The sequence below is a fragment of the Schistocerca gregaria genome, chromosome 1, assembly GCF_023897955.1.
Source record: "Schistocerca gregaria isolate iqSchGreg1 chromosome 1, iqSchGreg1.2, whole genome shotgun sequence".
Lineage (NCBI taxonomy): Eukaryota > Metazoa > Arthropoda > Insecta > Orthoptera > Acrididae > Schistocerca > Schistocerca gregaria.
The window spans coordinates 1,066,629,173-1,066,651,184 of NC_064920.1; the positions used below are offsets into that span (position 1 = coordinate 1,066,629,173).

General features: G+C 37.7%; 1 protein-coding gene across 4 annotated transcripts in view; it reads right to left on the reverse strand.

Moving 5' to 3' along the window:
• The window catches only part of LOC126281384 (carboxypeptidase Q-like), an 83,656-nt gene extending 63,400 nt beyond the window's left edge, over nucleotides 1-20,256 (reverse strand). For 2 of the 4 annotated variants that reach the window (XM_049980337.1, XM_049980312.1), the window contains exons 1-3: nucleotides 19,328-20,070; nucleotides 16,232-16,382; nucleotides 7,751-8,000 (exon numbers count right to left, since the gene is read on the reverse strand). In XM_049980337.1, the coding sequence (XP_049836294.1) occupies nucleotides 7,751-8,000; nucleotides 16,232-16,382; nucleotides 19,328-19,767 (841 nt within the window). In that variant the 5' untranslated portion in view covers nucleotides 19,768-20,070. Of the gene's footprint in view, nucleotides 1-7,750; nucleotides 8,001-16,231; nucleotides 16,383-19,327 lie in introns of all 4 variants that reach the window. The other 2 variants (XM_049980330.1, XM_049980320.1) reach the window with 2 other exon arrangements.
• Nucleotides 20,257-22,012: the final 1,756 nt, after the last annotated feature.

Below are 22,012 nucleotides of genomic sequence, written 5' to 3' on the forward strand. Positions count from 1 at the left end.
TACTTTACGTGTCTCATTTCCTAATCTAATACCCTCAGCATCACCCGACTTAATATGACTACATTCCATTATCCTCATTTTGCTTTTGTTGATGTTCATCTTATACCCTCCTTTCAAGACACTGTCCATTCCATTCAACTGTTCTTCCAAGTCCTTTGCTGTCTCTGACAGAATTACAATGTCAGCGGCGAACCTCCAAGTTTTTATTTCTTCCCCATGGATTTTAATACCTGCTCCGAACTTTTCTTTTGTTTCCTTTTTTGCTTGCTCAATATACAGATTGAATAACATCAGGGATAGGCTACAACCCTGTCTCACTCCCTTCCCAACCACTGCTTCCCTTTCATACCCTTCGACTCTTATAACTGCCATCTACTTTTTTGTACAAATTGTAAATAGCCTTTCGATCTCTGTATTTTACCCCTGCCACCTTCAGAATTTGAAAGAGAGTATCCCAATCAACATTGTCAAAAGCTTTCTCTAAGTCTACAAATGCTAGAAATGTAGGTTTGCCTTTCCTTAATGTTTCTTCTAAGATAAGCCTTAGGGTCAGTATTGCCTCACGTGTTTCAACATTTCTATGGAATCCAAACTGATCTTCCCCAAGGTCGCTTCTACAAGTTTTCCATTCATCTGTAAAGAATTCGCGTTATTGTTTTGCAGCTGTGACTTATTAAACTGATAGTTCGGTAATTTACACATCTGTCAACACCTGCTTTTTTTTGGGATTGGAATTATTATTTTCTTCTTGAAGTCTGATGGTATTTCGCCTGTCTCATACATCTTGCTCACCAGATGGTAGAGTTTTGTCAGGACGGACTCTCCCAAGGCTGTCAGTAGTTCTAATGGAATGTTGTCTACTCCCAGGGCCTTCTTTCGACTCAGGTCTTCCAGTGCTCTGTCGAACTCTTCACGCAGTATCGTATCTCCCATTTCATCTTCATCTACATCCTCTTCCATTTCCATAAAATTGTCCTCAAGAACATCACCCCTGTACAGGCCCTCTATATACTCCTTCCACCTTTCTGCTTTCCCTTCTTTGCTTAGAACTGGGTTTCCATTTGAGCTCTTGATATACATGGAAGTGGTTCTCTTTTCTCCAAGGGTCTCTAATTTTCCTGTAGGCAGTATCTACCATACCCTTAGTGAGATAAGCCTCTACATCCTTACACTTGTCCTCTAGCCATGTCTGCTTAGCCATTTTGCACTTCCTGTCAATCTCGTTTTTGAGATGTTTGTACAACCTCTGTACAACCTCTGGTTTAGTCAGTTTATCCAGGTCCCATCTCCTTAAATTCCCACCTTTTTGCAGTTTCTTCAGTTTTAATCTACAGTTCATAACCAATCGATTGTGGTCAGAGTCCACATCTGCCCCTGGAAATGTCTTACAATTTAAAACCTGGTTCCTCAATCTCTGTCTTACCATTATATAATCTATCTGAAACCTGTCAGTATCTCCAGGCTTCTTCCATGTATACAGCCTTCTTTCATGACTCTTGAACCAAGTGTTAGCTTTGTTTAAGTTATGCTTTGTGCAAAATTCTACCGGGCGGCTTCCTCTTTCATTTCTTAGCCCCAATCCATATTCACCTACTACGTTTCCTTCTCTTCCTTTTCCTACACTCGAATTCCAGTCACCCATGACTATTAAATTTTTGTCTCCCTTCACTACCTGAATAATTTCTTTTATCTCATCACACATTTCATCAATTTCTTCATAATTTGCAGAGCTAGTTGGCATATAAACTTGTACTACTGTAGTAGGTGTGGGCTTCGGGTCTATCTTGGCCACAATAACGCGTTCAGTATGCTATTTGTAGTAGCTTACCCGCACTCCTATTTTCCTATTCATTATTAAAGCTACTCCTGCATTACCCCTATTTGATTTTGTATTTATAACCCTGTATTAACCTGACCAAAAGTTTTGTTCCTCTTGCCACCGAAATTCACTAAATCTAACTTTAACCTATCCATTTCCCTTTTTACTGCCCGATTAAGGGATCTGACATTCCATGCTCCGATCCGTAGAACGCCAGTTTTCTTTGTCCTGATAATGATGTCCTCTTGAGTAGTCCCCGCCCAGATATTTAAACATGTGGAAATTAACATCCAATCTTTCTAAAATCAAAGTCCACCATTTCCACTTAAACAATAGAGCAGTGGACCATATCTGGAGGTGCATACGAATGGCACAGCACTTCCCAAGCAGTCATCGAAGTTATCTTGGAAAGACTCTAGATAGGATATTATCTTTCAGGAAGCATCATGAAAAAACTTTTTGGAAATTAAGCACATGACACACCCTCATTCCAAAAACTCTACAGTCTAACTGAGGAGCCTCAGCAGAAACACTTCTAATCTCTGCACTCTCTTCAGTGATGTCTATGGTAGAATATTGCTCTCCACGGTATTCGAACAGCCCTTATGAAAATAAGATAAGATACCCAGGTCAATAAAACCATGATAATCATATTTACGTATGTCAGAACTAATTCACTACAATGGCTTCCAATACTCGGTCACATAGCCTCTCCTCTGTTAAGAAGGCAAGAAGCCTCTGTTGAAATAATACTCCAAAATAATACATAATCTTCAACTTCCCATCCATATTCCCAGGCTGCCAACAAACCTACTTTGCTCCTGAAATCCACCTCTGTGACTGGCGCAACAGCTTGCCAATAGGAGCTTCAACAATGTCAGCAAATGACACAAAACCTGAACTACGAATGCGCCAACTGAAATACTTCTTATAAACCCTCTACGCATGCCCATGAGCTTTAAGCTCCCATGGCATAAGTGAAACACTATGAATTCCATCTGAACATGACACAAAGTGTATGGGTACAAACTGCACAAATGGACAGCCCAGCCCAAGCTGTGATTGTGGATCACTGAGCCAGACCATCCAGTGCATTGTTGAGGATAGTAATTTGAAAGGATTATCCAAAATGACTTTTTGTGACTACACCATCACGCCTTGACTGGATAAGAAGGCTGGACATTAGCATATAATAACTGGTTTTTAATGTACCATTTATATTGAACTTTTATTTATTTTTATATTTTTTACGTATTCTTGAGCGTGTTTCACATGTAGTGCTATACACTAAACAAAACAATAAATCCCCTCATTAGGCATTCAATCTACCTATTTAATCTACACCATTCTTCTTCAGCACTAAATTTCAATAGCTTCTATTATTTTCTTGTCTGAACTGTTTACATCAATATTTCACTTCTGGACAGGGCTACACTTCAGACGAATACTTCCAGAAAAGGGTTCCTAACATTTAAATTTATATCTGATGTGAATAAACTTATCTTTTTCAGAAATGTTCTTCTTGTTGTTGCAGTTCTGCATTTTACACTCTCTTTGCTTTGGCTATGAGCTGTATTTCCCCCCAGAAATACACCAGCATGTCTGACAAGTAAAAATACAAGGTCTAGTTGAACTTGTATAATACAGGAGACATTGAATTCAACTGACAGAAAATGCAACAAATGAAGCAGGTGAAAGGGAATACGGATGTCTAAAAATGAGGTTCTCAAAAAGTGCTAAAGGCTACACAACAATGGCTAGAGGACAAATGCATGGCCATAGAAGAATGCATAACTATGGAAAAGATAGATGCAACTCTAAGAAAATTAATAAGACCTTTGGGAAAAAGAGAAGCTGCTGCATAAGCCAGTTCTAAGCAAATAAAGGAAAGCAAAAAGGTGGAAGGAACACAGACAGGCTGTACAAAAGAATAAACTTGAAGAGAATATTACAGAAATAGAAAAAAGTAGATGAAGATGAGGCAGGAGATATGATACTATGAAATGAATTTGACAGAGCACTGAAAGATGTAAGTGGAAATGAGCCTTTGGTGTAGATGACATTACCTCAGTTATTTAGATCTTTGGAGAGCCAGCCATAACAAAAACATTCCGTCTGGAGTGCAAAATATCAGACAGGCTTCAAGAAGAATGTAATAATTTCAATTCCAAAGATGAGAGGCACTGAAAGATGTGAATATTGCTGAATGTTCAGTTTGATACATCGTAACTGCAAAATACTGACATGATTTGTTTACAGAATAATGGAAAAATTGATAAAAGCTGATCTCAGGAACAATTAGTTTGGATTCCAGAGAAATTTAAGGACACTTAAGGCAACACTGAACCTACGACTTATCTTAGAAGATCAGTTAAAGAAAGGGAAACCTACATCTTGTTCATGAGCCAATGATTTTACTGGTGCCATCAGAAGGGAAGAAAATCGACACTAGTTGACAGATATTAAAATACATTTTCAGGTAACTATCAACACAGCAGAAACATATTGTAGCAAATAGGAAATGCATGATACAGTGCTGCATTGTAAATTCGTATTTACCCATACCGGTTTACCATCATCCATTCTGAATAAATATGAATTTACAATACAGCACTGTGTCAAGTATTTCCTACAATGAAAGATATTCATTTGTCCCTGAGCACTGCCAACATCAAGCTGGCCCTAGACATGAAGTATTACTGCACATTATGTTAAGGGTAATGGTGCAAGCACTGGAGAAAGCAGCTGACACTGCCTTTCTGTCACCATTCCTCTCCCCTCAACAGTCCTAATGGAGTGGGAAGATACACCTCCTCCCTTTACTACCAACTGCCACACCAGTCATCAATTTATCATGGACAAGTTGTATGTTCATAGCATTTGCAGATTTATAAAAAGCTTTTGACAAAGTTGACTGGAAGACAATCTTTGAAATTATGAAGTTATCAGGTACAAAATACAGGAAGCAAAAGATTATTTACATCTTGTATGGTTTCCAGGCAGTAGTTACTAAAGTAGAAGAAGATGAAAGGATAGCAGTAGTTGAGAAGGGAAAGAGGCCAGGTTGCAGCCTATCCCCCATGTTACTCTGTGTACCGAGCAAAGGAAAGCAACAAAAAATTTGGAGAAGGAATTAAATTCCAGGGAGAAGCAAATACTTTGTGATTTGCCAATGACAAAGTTTTTCAAATTACATGCAATTTGCTTTACCTACATTTAATGTCAACCTATTTACAGAACCAAGAGTGTACACACTTGAGGACTATTAGTAGTCATATATAGCAATAGCTTCAGCACTCTTATTATACACCAGTACCAACTGCAAATGGTGTAACATTTGATGCACTACCTGAGGTGTGAATGTCATTTATATAAACAATAAATAATATGGGACCTAGACTACTGCTTTGTTGTACTCCTATTTCCATAAATGTCTCCCCCCCCCCCCCCCCCCCCGGAGTCAAAATTAATTTTGTAATGGGGTAAGGTGGTGTCAGTCCTACAGTCTGTGTTCAGTTTCATAAATATTATTCAAACCCCTTTTTGGATGTACCTTGAATACATGAGGATTCCAATATGATAAATAGCACCAAATACAATACAATAGATATAACCTAAATTAACTCAGCTGTTTCTACCTACAAGACAGGCTGATTACTGCTCAGTAACTTATTATCAGTTATATATTTGTTGATTTTTTTAATATTTTGGAGTAAGGTGCAAGGAGTGAATTGCCTAACAGTTTTCTATCTTATATTGTCACTATTTCTAAATAATTGCTTCACTGTTGAGAATTTCAACCTTTCTGGAAACACTGATTCACTAAATAATATGTTGGCAATGTATGCCAAGAGCCTTGCAATTTGAGAAGCAGCCTTTATTATGACAGACACCAGCACTTCATCTACAAATGACAATGTTTTATGTTTCAACCCTTTTAACACTTCATGTTCATTTATAGCATATATCCTCATGCTGCAAGCAGCTTTAGAGGATTCTGGCTTCCCTTGATTTGTGAATTTCAAACTTAATGAAGTTGCTACATTTATGAAATAGTTGTTTATATAATTTTGCGAATCATCTTTTTTTAGAAGTGACTCTTCTGTATGTTAGATAACAATATCCTGTTTTTTATCTCTACCCTGTTTCAGTACTCACAATTCCCCATATAGCTTCGACTTGTTATCAGACTGTCTTATTAATCAGAAATTTGGTCTCAGCAATTAAGTTTCTTGAAGGACCCTCTTGAAATTCCTAACACATTCTCTAAATTGTGGATGTTTTCATTTTAGTCATTGGTCTTTTTAGAGTTCCACAAGTACTTTTAATGCTGGTTGTATCCAGGAATTATTGTGGTGCTAAAAGAGAATGCTAAAGATTAGATGGATAGGTTGAATAACTAATGAGAAGGTACTGAATCGAATTGAGAGAAAAGAAATCTATGGCAAAACTTGACTAACAGAAGGGATCCGTTGATAGGATATCACCTGAGTCATCTAAGAACTGGCATTTTTTTAATGAAGGGAAGTGTGTGAGGAGGGGGTAAAATTGTTGAGGGAGACTACGAAACTAAGGGATGAATACAGCACGTTCAAAATATGCAGGTTTCAATAGCTATTTGAAGTTAATGAGACTTGCATAGGATAGAGATGTGTGGAGGAGATCAGCATCAAACCAAAGTAGGGCTGCATCATCCTAACATTCAGACTGAAGACAAAAACTAAAACTATTTTGTACTTTGTACCACTGCAATAGTCCTCTTTACCATCCCACATGCATGTTGAATAAGGAAAAAATGATTATTCATATGCCTCTGTGCATGCCTTAATCTCTTTTATTTTGTCCTGACAGTTTTGATGTGAGAGGAACATTAGAAGCAGTAACATCATTCTGCAGTTTTTCACAAATATGGGTGCTCTAAACTTCCTGAATATTGTTTTATGAAATGACTGCCTTTTTCCCTTCAAGGATTCACATTTAAGCTCATGGAGTATTTCCATAACACTCTCAAATTGACTGAACTGACAGGCAACAAATCTAATGGTGTGTCTCTGAATTGCTTCGATATCTTTCTAAAAACTGACATAATGGTAACCCCAAAAACTCCTTCAGTATTCACGAATGGATCACACCAGTGTTCTGTATGCAGCATCCAGTGGACCACACTTTCACAAAACTTTGCCAGTATTCAAAGCCATCCTTCATCTTTCCTACACTTGACCTTATGCATTTGTTGTGTAACAGCAGTCTCAGATTGCTGCCCACGCTAACCTAAGGACCGTTTAGGTATACAGAGAACAGGCGTGGTTCTATCACGCCTCCCTGGGGCAGTCCTGGCATTAACTTTGTGTCTAATGAATGCCAGCCGCCCAGGCCAATATACTGGGTTCTGTTAATCAAATTCTCACCTTACAGAGTGAGTCATCTTTTTCTGCCTGATTACCAAACTCCCTAAATCATTCCAATTGTGATTCTGTAGCAAACTGTTTTTGTCTGCAGCAAGGGTCTTCCTCTCTTACCTCAGCTAGCAGGTGATATCGATTTTTTCAATCTGAAGTTGAAGGAGCTCTTACCACTTTCTGCCCATTCTTCTGTTACATTTCCCCAGCTCTCATTATATTAGCTGTCCTTAATTATCCTACTTCAGTTTTCTAGGTAAACAGGCCCTGGGATTTGAGAATTAATGTGTTTCAACGTTTCTGTGTGTCAATTTGCTGAAGAGTTGTGAACTGATAATCATATTTTTTATGTCTTCATCTTATCATTGTTTGTATTCTATAACATCATAGATCTAATTAAATTTATCTTTAATGCATTCAAATGGAGATGGGAAATGCTTGTATCCTGCTGTATACAAATTTCAGTTTCATATTTGAAGATTACTGATAGCTACATGCAGACCTGGATTATATATGCAAGTAATTAACTTACCCCTCTTGGCCATTCTGTGCAGCATTTCAGCATCCTCAATAGTGATGCAAGCAGTTGGAATGTGTGTAACATTGTCAGCGTAATCCTGTTGTCCAGTGTGAGGAGTACCCAGCGAGAATGGAGTAACAGATCGAATCAATGTCGCAACAGCACCCAGGCGAGCAGCTTTGCTTGCACCCTGGGTACGATACTGAACCGTTTCACCGTAAGATTTAAAGGGTTCATTAAATACAACAATTTTTCCTGGAACCTGCAATGCGTATGATTATAAATCAACAAAAAATGGTAGCAGGAGGGAGGAGCGCGAACACACACACACACACACACACACACACACACACACACACACAAAGTCACAAACCAGACATTGCTTCATTGGTAAACAGAGAATAAAAGGCTGGAGAAAACAAAACTAACAAGAAATTATCTCAGAAAGTTGTCATCAAGTCTAGCTTGTTTAAAGTTTGACATGTGGCAAATTCAAAAAGATACAAATCAGATCTAACCTGCATTCAACAATTTGTTGTTAAGGTTGCCATCTTCCTCCTGACAGTCCTGATAACAAAATACTGTACTTCAGTTTTTCCAATGGATGACTTTTACTTTTTATTTATTACAGAATGTTTGGCATTGCTTTCCTATATAGATTTAATTAGCAGTATTTACTCTTCCTTTCACCTGCTGTCACCTGCTTTAAGTTATGACTCCCCGATTCTTATTAACCGTTAGCAGTTTGCTTTTCAATATGCACTAAGTACAAAAATTAAACTACAAAGTTCTAAAACAAACATGTGAAAGCACAGACAAAACAAGGGTCATCCAAAATTAAGTTTCACTACTTTTTAAAAAATAGTTAATTTATTTACCCAGAAATACAGTGTATGCCCAACAGAGTAACAACAAATAATTATATGTAGGCTGGTCATGACTTGACAGTTGTCGGTAGCACTGCAGCAGTGACTGCAAATCATATTTTTTATCCTCCCTTCTGCCAACTGAGTAGTTTAGTCAAAATTTCTTTATCAGCCAAGTAAAGTTCCTGGGGCAAGGGACATGAGAAAAACAGATGAGAAATCGCTGGCCAAGGGAATGTTCTGAACATTGCTGAACTTTTAACATTGAAGACGGCTATGGACACCCTCATCAATGACAATGCTGTTGCAGCAGCACATTATGGAGAATCACCACTCCACAATTATGGATCTCAGCAGCCATTCTGCGCAGATATTGTGACCCTTGTTGCATGAAGCTGTCACCACACACCTGCTTATAAAGAAAGGCCATCAGGTGTGTGCCATAAACTCTGACCCTAAACACTTTGGAGCAGGACTGACATTTCTGCAGTAGTATCATAATGACAGTAACAAGAGCCTTGACAGGATCATCATGGGCAATGAGACGTAGGTTGCTGACCTCAGCCCAAGAACCAAGCAGAAGTCAATGCACTGGCTTCAGAATGCGTCAGTGCTGAAAGTGACGTGTGTGGTTTTCTGGTACAGGATGGACATTCTGCTCACTGACCTCCCCAGAGGTGATACAGTGAAAGCTGGCCATTACACTCCACAAATTGTAGCAGGTCATTCAAAATGAGACAAGTGGAAGGCTCAGCATAGGTGTTGTGCTGTCCCATAACAATGCCCAGCCATGTATGGCTTAGTGTACAACTGTTCTGAAGGAGTTTGGATGGGAGCTGTTTGATCATCTACTGTGAACAGTCTCGAGTTTGCTCTCTCAAGAAATTCCTGTCCTCCATCAGCACCTTCAAACTGATGAAGAGCTGAAGATGGCACCCACTAGCTGGTTTCATTCCCAGGTAGAAGACTTCTATGACACAAGAATATGACAGCTGCTCTCACAATATGACAAATCTCTCAGTTCTAGTGGAGATGATGTCAAAAATAGTTCAAATATTGTTGTATCTATTGTGTAATTATGATTTCGTTAAAAAATAAAAATTTAAAAATGGGAAATTAAATTTCTGGATTACATTCATATATGCTTAAATTGGCTAGGCTTCTGCAGTCTGGTAAATAATTAAAAAACAACATTTTCAAATTTTTGTACTGCCTTATACGAGTATCCAGCACTTCGAAGAAACTCTGGTCTTGATTATCTTCCAATAAAAATTTGCAACTGGAAGCTAACTAAAGGCAGCAAACAACTATTTTATGGAATGCTCTCTTACACTGATAGAAAAATTAGCACATACTAACGTTAAATAACTATGTAAAAACTAAAGCCATCAACATAAAAATAAAATCACACGAAGTTTGCATGAAAAAGCCACATAATTTTCACAGACTTCGAGGACGAACTTGATAACTTTCACTGGAATTAATCAAAAATTTTAAGTAAAAATTGGTGTTAAATGAATTAAATGGAAAAGAAAATAAATTACATAAGATATTGATTTACATAATCCAAAAGTAAAGTGAAATTTCCTGATATTTCCCTCATTTCTCTGACAAATTTCAAGATCTCAAGTATAAGTAAAGACATAAGTTGACAAAAAATGTAAGGGATTCCGTATTCCTAAATGTGCGAGCAAAAATCGTAAGTACTAACATCAACATCTTTTGTAACAAACTGTTTTTAGATGGAGAAAGCAAGCCAAATGGTATAATTGTTTCATGAAGACCACTGATGTTATTTTATTTCAATAAAGCGAAATACATTTGCTGACAAAAATTCGCAATTCGTTGGAGTTGCAAGACAGATTTAAAATACCTTCACTGCTTTCACAAACAACCTCAGAAAAAAGTAGGCCTCTTGAAAGAAATGTATAAGGTGGGGAAAAGATGTGTAAACCAAAACTATAGGTGACGACCAATAAAATATTGGTTATACTATGTTCATTATTGTCAGTTATTACCCACTGAGTTATGCCTATTATTCCACAGGTACTTGGTGACTTTCAAATGCTGCACTGTATAACATACTTGCGGCGAGACAGTTGCAATTCCTGAAATCCATCGCTCATGGCCTTTGGCCTGCCAAGGAGCAGCATAGTTCTGGGTTCATAGATAAACCATGAAAATCAGCCGCCTTGCGCTGCACACAGACAGACTTGGCTTGCAGGCAGATTGGTGTGACTAGATCCAACAGGGAGGACCCACACATTAGTCTGAAACTATGGGCTTCAAATCAGCAGGCCTGATTCGTTAGAGATACCCGCAGAAATGGCCTGCGCTTGTGGCCCATTGTGGAAATCCGCTCATGTGGCCAACTATTCACGTGTCACAGACACCATGTTGATGTAATGAGACTGCAGTTATCACCCACGAAACAAGTAACTTGCACAAATACTCTGAGAATCAATACTAATGACCATAGATCATCTCTTAGTCACAGACAGGCACATAGAAAAGACAATCACACTTTCACAACTAAATTTTTGGCCATAGCCTTTGTCAGAAATGAGAGTGCACACACATTCACACAATCACTCAGACAAAACTCCTGCACACATGACCGTTGTCTCCAGCCGCTGCGTCAACAAGCTCTGAGAATAATATCAAAACAAACCACTCCTCGAGGCCCTGTCTCTCAATGGCAGCTGCTAGTCTCGCAGCTAATAGTGGTAGCAGCACTGACTGCAAGCTGAGGTGAGGGGTGGAAAGGGGAGAAGCAGTAAGAATGAGAGAGTAGCGAAGCAGTCCATGTGCTCAGGTGCACCCAGCCAGTAACAATGCATGACATCTCAGTCAACAACCAATTTCATACTAGTGAGACAAAAAATGAGATGTTTCCAGTTCTTTTTTCTTTCAAATTTCCCTGATATTTTCCTGATACATTTGAAATTTTCTGATATTCCCTGATTTCCAGAACATATGGCAATCCCAAAAACAGATAGGAGACAAAATGACAGCTATGTTGTCTGCTGATGGTGTGGGAGGGGAACAATGAAGAGGAAGTCCACATACTAGACTGAGATGGGTGAGAGAGTGTAGACCACCCACCAAAGGATGTAGCTTACAAAATCGTCAATTGACCAATACTTGAATACTGATCATCAGCCTGTGATCTATACCACATAGGACTGATAGAGAAAATGGAGAAGATACAAAAAAAGAGCAGCATGTTCCATCACAGGTTTATTTCATAAGTACAAAATTGTCAGAGATGCTCAGCCAACTCCAGTGGCAGACACCACAAGACAGCCGTTCTGCATCACAGTATGGTTTACTGTTAAAATTCTGAATGTATGTCAGCCAATATATTGCTTCTTTCAATGTCTACCTCGCAAGAAAATCATGACAGTGAAATTAGAGATTTGAGTTCACACAGAGGCTTACCAACAATTGCTCTTCCTGCAGACAATTCACAACTGGAAGAGGAAGAGGGTGAGGTGACAGTGGTGCCGTAAGGTGGCTTGCAGAGCACAGATGTATATTTAGGTGAAACAATCAAATTTTTGTCAACAAGCTGTACAAAATTTAATGCAAAGAAGTGTGAGCTCATGGTCATAACAAACAAAAAGAACAGACCTGTAATGAACATGATAATTGATTAATAACAGTTGAAAACAGGAAATCTACAGTAGCTGGGGATATAGTAAAGAAAAATGGTAGCAATGCCAAAGAGATAAGTGAATATACAAGACCAGTTGATAACTTCATAAGAAGTGTAAGAGGAATGACTTGGACAAGTAAGAATGTGACATAACAACCATTCATCTATCATTTCCACAATACTCTGCAGGAAGCTGGGTCATGAAAAGGGGGATGAAAATAAGGTACAAGCAAGTGAAATAAAGTTTTTGAGATGTTGGGTAAATATAATAAAAAGGGAAATGATGAAAACTGAAAATGTTTGGGAGGAGACACATGGGAAATCAATATGAATAAGAAAAGAAGGAAAAAATTCACTGCCATTCTGGCCAGATATGGGCCAATTGGGCCCAACCTGACTGCACCCCATTCCAGTCCTCCTACCAAGAAAAAACTCTGGCAGTACCAGGAATCAAACTTGCATCCCCCACATTTCAGTGAGCTGTGCTGACCACTCATCTATGGAGGTGGACAACACTGAACAAGAAAAAGGTTAAAATGATTTGGGCATGTGAAGAGAATGGATGAGAAGAGTTTTCTGTCCATGGCTGAAGGTTACGACAAGCGGCAACTGAAATGTAGATACATTTTCTAGGGACAGTGGTCCACACAGTTTCAGTACAAACTAAAAAGTTAGTCTTTAACATTGCCACGAAGATGATCACTGTAAAAATGTCCATGAAAGCCTTAATTGGTGACGAGCCTTAGAATGCCAAGGATGATTAGCAATAGGTCTAGCGAGTTTGTGGGCTCGTGCACGGTTGAGACATGTTCAGCAAAGCATGTACTTAGGAGCAGCTAGCGGAAGTCCAATGTGCATCAATCAGCCGGCGGTCAAAGCAAGGGCAAGACGACTCCAATGGATGGGTTGCAGATGCTGCCTGCATCAAGCTCAGAGAGTGCAGCAGACTTACTTAACAGTTGTCAAATCATCTGGAACCCTCAAGGTGAAAAATTTCAGCCTCTGAATCTACCCCTAGATGTGACGAACTGCAGCCAACAACGAGAAAATGAAACTAAGTAATAAAAGTTTATTTGAAAATCTTACTCTTCTCAAAGCTTATTAAAAGAAATTAATTATTATCAAGAGACTGAAAATCTACTGGGAATGTGTGGAAGGTTAAGATTCCAATAGATAATTTATTTCATATTAATAAATCATCCCAACAGTTGACAAGAAAAAACATCAAACAAAGTAAATAACAGCTAGTATGAATATAAGCTCAGAAACAACAGAAAACGAGCAACTGGAAAAGACATCTGAACTGAGATGACAGACAAAAAAAATATTAATTAATGTGAAGATAGGTGACATTCTGTAACCAAATTAAACTTCAAGTGCAAAATATTAAAAAGAATAATGCTGATAATACTGTAATATTTGTTCCAACCCAATCTATAGTGAAAATACCACATTAATTACAGATAACAATTTAAAAAAAAAAAAGGTGTTATTTTGCAATGCTGAATGTAATAAAAATCAACTTTAGAAGTTCAAAGTCAAACATATTTAAGACTCTTATCATACTTCTCATAACACATGCTTGTAAGATTTAAACATCAACAAAATCAGAAGAGGTGAAATTAAAAATCTTTTAAATTTCTCGAAATATATTCGGTGGAACCTACGACTACCGCAACAAAATGGAAAACATTAAAAATACATAAGTATACAATTTACATGGAGAGTAAAACTTCATACAAAAAAATTAATTAAAAAATAGGACACTTCACTGGATTTGAAATGCATTTCATGCTCCAAAAAGAGAGGAAAGTCCACCAAGTGTGTATGGAACACATTCAAGGATTAAGAGGTTCTGACTACCTAGACTACTCGTCTCGGTCAACAATCAGAGAAGATATGAAAATCCTGTAAGTGAGAAAGTGGGAACACCTATCTTGGTACTAATTAACATTTTTTGGTCTGAGAACTCAGCTCATATGTGTTTTATCAGTTGATTGTTCTCTGTTGTATCTGATCTCACGTTCACTACTAGCGGTTATTATCTCTGATTTTTTTTTCTTATAAATTGTTGTTATTCTTTATAAACTTAATCTAACACAGAACTACTAGGCAAAACAGTGTGATATCAGCAACAAAGAGTTTTCATGGTTTGTGAAGCTTCTTATAACAATATAGTAAGAAAGGGATTTTATGGGCCCACTAGTGAGCACAACAATAGAGAGCAAGAGGTTGGAGAGAAGTATGAATGTCACCGAGTGTTCAACTTAACAGGACAGTGAAGAAAACAGGACAAGAGAAGACAGAGTACTAGTAAACCAGATTACCCTGAACATGGGACTTCTGGTGGGGAAATATGGAAAACAACGGCGGAAAAAGAAAAAAAAAGCAATAGGGCAGAGAGGAAGCCTACAATAAAGATACTATAGAAGCTGGCTGTGGTATTGTCCAGAAATCACAGTCCAACACCAAAATTGGCGACGCGGATCAATATGACAAACATTAGCAAGGGCTCGCTGCAATACACAACAATCAGTGGGAGACCTCCCTCTCCCCCAAAATACATGCTCTCCCTCTCAGTATAGCGGCACCCTCAGCCCACTTCAGGACCTCAGCTACACTGATCAACATCATAGTCTAAGACCAACACATTGCTAAAGTTTCAGATGAACTTGTACGGTTGTAAATGTCGAACACTGTACCTCAAGACAGTATGTTACTTAGTCCATCAAGTGATGCTTTCATAGTCAAAGACAGTTGTATATTATAAAGCAATACTGTAGCAAAGAACTGTGTCAAAGTAAATCTGTTACTCATTTATGTAATAAAGTGAATTAATATTTCAAGCATTCAAGTTTGATGTGCCTCATATACGAGATACTACAGTCATCTGTATATGTGCATATTGCTACCATGACTTTTGTCACCTCAGTGCAGTGTGTAACTGCCCTTTGAAAATGAACCTGCAAGGCCTGAGAACAAATCAGTTGAGTTTTGAATCAACAGAGTACATCTATGCACATATATCTGATAAACTACCCACGCATATCAAATATCATGTGAAAAAAAAACATAACAAGGTTTTAAGAGTGAATTACAGAACTTTGGTAGGCCGTATCCACTGTCATTGAACCACACCTCTATGAAGATTCTTAAAACATATATAACTAAGTCATTTTGGCATACTGCACTTGTAAAAAAGTACTTGTACGTATCTCACTTCATTGCATAGCCCCGATACTATTCATCATATCCTCTTTTCTTCAGAATATAATTTATTACTCACAATGTAATTCATGGAAAATAAATATCATGGCAAAAAGATAGGATGCAAAGTAAAACTGGCAGAAATCAAACAATGGCAAGAGTTATTAGCATAAAGTATGCCTAGTGAGTGGTACAAACAAGTGTAGGCTGTATGGCAGGTTTCCCTCACTAAAGTCCTGAGGTATGGGTGCTAAAAGAATTCAAATTGCTTTTAACACGAAGAAGTTGTAGAGCTTTTTATGTGGCATGGTATTACGCATCACAACTTTAGATACTTTTTCTATGTCTGTTCATACTAAATAACAGTTCAATTATGCACAAAACAGGACAATAGTAACATATCATCTGCAGTATGACACAGATTCTTTCAAAAGTGATTTAGTTCTTCCCACTAAATGTCTTAAATAAAAAGCCTAGAGCCAACAAAGCCCGTAGCATAAGCATTGCTCTGAGTCTTAAACACTCAGACGACCCAACCCCAGCAGGAAAGGATGGAACTGATAATTTTCTTCAAATGAGATACCACATCAGAGACTTAAGATACTTGCAAAGGAACTAAAGTACCTTTAGACACTGACATGCATTAAAGCTTCCACCAGACAGTACTTCACGCCCTACATCTATTTGAATAAAATCATACAGAAGTGTTTCATGAATATCTGCACTGGGATAAATTAAAAAAAAAAGATATATGGTACTTACCAGAGCAGCTTTCTCTTGAAGTTCATCAAAACTTGTCACAACAAGAACCTCTGCTTTAATTCCTTCTGGTGGTGTCCCAACACTTGAACCAAGACCGAGCATAGGCAGTTTCTGAATTCTTGGAGATACCAAGACAGCAGATTCATTGCCCCTATTGAACACGACACACACTTCAGAAATTCAAAAATAACTGGAGACAGGATTGAAAAAAACTAACTCTTCAGTGTAATACAAAAAACTGTTAGCCATCTTTTTAATGATACAAAAGTTTATAGTGATTTTCTCATCACTTTCAGGCCTTGCAATTAAACATCTGGTTCGCTGTCAGGTGCACTATAAAATTGAAATTTGATTTGCTTAACAGTTCAGATGAACAAGTAAAGCAAAACAGTCATTTTTTGTGTTTACTCACTTCATGTGTGCAGATGCAACAAAGTACATCGAACAATGTGGAGTAAACCTAGGTATATATATATTTATCCGAGCTGCTTGAGATGGCAGCCATGCATGTGAGAGGTGTGTTTGCTTGTATGAATGATGAGTGTGTGTGTGTGTGTGTGTGTGTGTGTGTGTGTGTGTCTGTGTTTCCTTATATGGTGAAGGCTTTGGGTGAAAGCTAATGTATTAGCATCTTTTTGTTGTGCCTGTCTGCAACTTAATGTGTCATCTTTACAGTAAGTAGCAATCTACCTTTACATTATATTGTAGATATACAATTTTATAATTTGGACTGTGTGTTAGCCAATGTTACATACAATTATAAATTAAACAGTATTTTTGAAATATTTCCCTCTTAGTCGCAGTTTTCAGAGCTATACATAACCAGTCTTAAACTCGGGAACACATATGTACATGAGACAAGTAGTTAGAAGTTCTTGGTGTGGTGGTACAAAAGTGCTTGTCTTGGGAAACTCATGTAGATAATAGATGTCCAAAAATTAGCTTGAACTTTTTCCTATATATCTAACACAGTAAATGGAGACTCATTACTACAGATATGCTACAGTCACATACATCTTCTGTATAACAAGGTCCCTGTACAAGAACAGTGAATTTTTTTTACAGTTAACTCCCAGAATGCATGAAGAGCATTAAAAGTACTGTCATTAATTAAAGAAAAAAACAAAACTGTTACATGACTACAGCATGTCAACAACAAATTGACAATTTGTGCGGTGGATGTCAGGAATGGCAGGAGGAGTACCTTACCCCTCATTGGGAATGCCGAAGGGAAAAGACTGGTTAGATAAAAACAGCATCAGCTGTTTTGTGCAGTACTGGCAACATTATCCTAACAATATGTACAGTAATGCTTCACATCTAGGGACAGCTTAACGTTGGCAGGGCTCTGATATATGTGAAAATCCTTTAACTAGTGCCAGCTTCCTTCACTTTTGGTAGCACCAGTAAAAACACCAAGTTCTCATGGATAAGCTGTACCTTCATAGATATCACAGCAATTAAACACGAACTTAAGGACTGACCAGTAAATATGTGGGACTACACTAAAACTTAACAAGAGAGTGCAAACTTATCTCATGTAGTTATAATATAACATTTGCTACGTGTGTTTTTCTTTGCTGGGTATTTGAATGTTGTGCTTGTTAGCAAACAATATTGAAATAGCACTAGACATCATGTGAAATAAGTTAGAATACATCCAACATAAGGAATAACACCTGTGTTGATGAATCACTTACATGAATATTTAACCACATAATATGTGTGTGTGTGAAAAGGTATATATGTTTCTACTGTCTTTTTTTTATTTTTAGTCAGTTTGAGTAGTTACATGTATAAATGGTATATTAAAAACAAAGATTCCAAGACTTACCAAGCGGGAAAGCGCCGGTGCACAATAAATAGGCACAATAAATAAAACACACACACAGAATTTCTAGCTTTCGCAACCGACGGTTGCTTCTTCAGGAAAGACGGAAGGAGAGGGAAAGACCCCTCTTTCCTGAAGAAGCAACCGTCGGTTGCGAAAGCTAGAAATTCTGTGTGTGTGTGTTTTATTTATTGTGCCTATCTACTGGCGCTTTCCCGCTTGGTAAGTCTTGGAATCTTTGTTTTTAATAAATTTTTCCCATGAGGAAGTTTCTTTCTATTTTATTTACATGTATAAATGTGTATACATGCATACCTCTAGTGAGTCCAGTAACATTATACCCTGCCTATTATAAACTGTTATGTCTGATATCATGTAAAACAACCTAAGGAAAAATAAATAAATATTCTACTGTAAGTGGCAAAAACTTTCTACTTAAGTAAACAGAGATTATGATATAATCTGAAATGCCTGTTATTTGAAAATAATCACCAGTTTAAAACTCTACCCAGTTCACAACTATTTCCTCTATTTTACATTTGTTTCCTTCAGCACACTGATTTCATTTAAATAACGTACTAATGTAAAAAAAAATTTGACACTGCACAGTATAAACACTTGTGAGAAAGAAGAAGACTAATGCGCAGCACTAAATGCTAAAAACTGGACTCGGTCGACCAACAGATACATAAAATGACAATAAATGAATCTGTAGCTTTTGGAATTATTCAGTTCTTCCCACTGTAAAAATTGCTAACAGGAAATAAACACACCAAACACAGTACCAGTACAAGTATCACACAGAAGCAAGGCTACTCAAAAAATATACAACATACTGTTTAGTTAGTTACTTTCATGTTCCGTGGAACATTTTGCACGATAAATCGTCATGACGTGGAACAAGTCATTTTACATTCATATTGCAAATTAATGCGTACATCTATTTGTACTCTAAACATCACCATAAATTATTTTTCCCCCAAATGAAAACAAGCTATACAGATTGAGTTAGCAACTGCTACTCACTACTTTTTACACAATACAAATATAGAAATTCTTCTACGGTACATTTATCTATTACAAACTGTGTGACGGAACATTCAAGCTTGATCCACTGTGCTAACACTTCCTTGTTTTCTAGCACTGTAGTATAGAATAGTATATACTGGTTAAAGTAATACAAAAAAATTCATAGAGGTAACTCATAAGAAAGGATATAAAACACATTTATATTCTGTAACTTTAGGTAGTACTTCTGTACTCACCTGACCCAGTGAGGAACAACAGCTTCTTCACCATGTACATTTTCTAAACCAAATTGTGAGGACTGGTTTAGCATGAAGTCAATTGCATTTTCTAGATTTTCAGAACCCGCTATTCTACTTCCAAATTTGTCAACGAAATACGCCAGTGTTCTCCACGTTCTACCCCGAAATCTTCCATACACGATACTATCAATTATTTTATTCACAACATGTTCATAATTCTTTATCTCCTGTCGTAGTGTTTCTGGGACAGCACATGTTACGTCGTTGGTATCATGCACTTCATTATCTAGCACTGAACAGTCGACAGCGCAAAAAAATGCAATAATGAAGAAAAATAAAATATACATCATCATCTTGCGCGTAACGTCTACCACCAGTACGTGCTTCGGACTAAATCGGTTACACGGCGGAGACGTGATTATATGAACAGCGCCCATGCAAACACCCTGAGACTAATATTAAGTTAGTCCATGATAGTATCTGACCCCTAAACTTTCGATACTTTAAACAAATTGTGGGGTTATGTACAATCACGCAGCGGAAAAACACTTCCGTCTTTAGTCAATGGATGTCATCGTACTATGCTGGTAGTTTTATCTACGTATACCGAAGCACTGTCAAATAATACGCGTAATCTCAATCCGTGACTCCTCGTTATCTACGCACAAGCGCTGAAACACAGCTTAATATTCCCGCGTCCGAATCTGGAACATACTGGCCCAATCACAAGCGTCGCAGACCCGCGGCACTCGAGTTTTTTTAGTAATATCGATAAGTGAAATGAAACGAGAAACAGAATTGGAAACCTGAAATTCAGAATACTAATAATCACCTGTTTGCTTTAAAATCTTAAACAGTCTGCGCAATAAACAATCCCCTTTGTCACCAGATGTTGCGAATATTGCAATCCTCTTGAATATTATGTTAATATTGTGCCCGTAAACGGAAAAATTGTCTGTACCCTTGTAATTTACGAAGCATATGTACAAGTACTCCTTTCTAAATTAGACAGTCTACAATTCAGAGCTATGCGCTCGACTCCAATAAATCTGCATCTATATCTTCACTCTGCAAAACCACTGAGAAGTGCTTGGTGTAGGGTATGTCCCATTATAACAGTAATTAGAATTTCTTCCCGTTCCATTCAAGTATGGACTGCGAGAAGAATGGTTGTTTGAATGCATCTGTAAGTGCTGCAAATATTCTAATCTTGTCCTCAAGATCTCTATGAGAGATCGATCCGTAAGTAGTTGTAGTATATTCCTAGAGTCATCATTTAAAGCCGGTTTTTGAAACTTAGTAGAATTTCTCGGGATACTTTACGTTTCTCTGCAAGAGTCTACAAGTTCAGTTTTTTCAGCATCTCCGTGGCGCTCTCCCATGGGCCAAGCAAACCTGTGGCTGTTCATGCTGCCCTTCTTTGTATACGTTCAAACCCCTGTTAGTCCTATTTGGTACGGTCCTACATTGTTAGCAATATTCTAGTATTGGTCGCACAAGTGATTTGTAAGCAATCTCCTTTGTAGACTGATTGCACTTCATCAGTATCATACCAGTAAACCAAAATCTACCACCAGCTTTACCCATGACTAAGTCTATGAGATCAGTCCATTTCACAGCCCTACAAAGTGTGACAGCCATGTATTTGTATGAGTTGGCTAAGTCCAACTCTGTCTCATTGATATTGTAGTCACAGAATACTATGTTTCTTCTTTTTAGGAAGAGCTCAGGTTTACATTTCTGAACATTTTAAGCAATTTTCCAATCTTTGCACCACTTTGAAATCTTATCAACACCAGCTTCTTTCAGACAGTACTCATTATAGATAACTGCATCATCTCTAAAAGGCCTGAGGTTACTATTAATATTGTCCACAAGGTCATTAATATACAGTAAGGGTCCCAATACACTTCCCTGAGGCACACTCGAAGTTACTTCTACATCTGTCTATGACTCTTCATCCAATATAACATGCTGTGTCCTTCCTACCACAAAGTTCTCAGCCCACTCACAATTTTACTTGCCATATGATCGTGCTTTTGACAATAAATGTAGGTGACTGTTGATTCAAATGCATTTCGGAAATCAAGAAATACAGCATCTACCCGATTGCCTCAATCCAAGGCTTTCATTATGCCATGTGAGAAAAGTGTGAGTTGGGTTTCACAGACCGATGTTTTCGGAATCCAAGCTGTGTGGCATGAAGGAGGCCATTCCATTAGAGATACCTCATTATGTTTGATCTCAGAATAAGTCCTAAGGTTCTACAACAATCTTATGTCAAGGATATTGGACAATAGTTTTGTGGATCACTTTTACCATCCTTCTTGTACAAGGTTGTAACATGTGCTTCCTTCCAAGTTCTGGGTACGGTTTTGTTCAAGGGATCTATGAAGTACTTAGAAGAGGGGTTAACTCAGCCGCAAATTCATTACAGAATCTGATAGGGATTCCATCAAGTCCTGGAGGTTTGTTCGGTTTTAACGATAGTAGCGCTATTAGTGGAGGCAGGGAGATGTCCCTAAACAAATAAGACAAATGCTTGCTGAGAAATTTTACATTCAGGACATGGCATTTAAGAAAAGCTCAGTCTATAAAAACAAAGACAGCATTAAATGTATCAGGATGGTTTCTAACAGAAGAACTAAAAATCCAGCCATCTACTCTAGTTTCAACTCACAG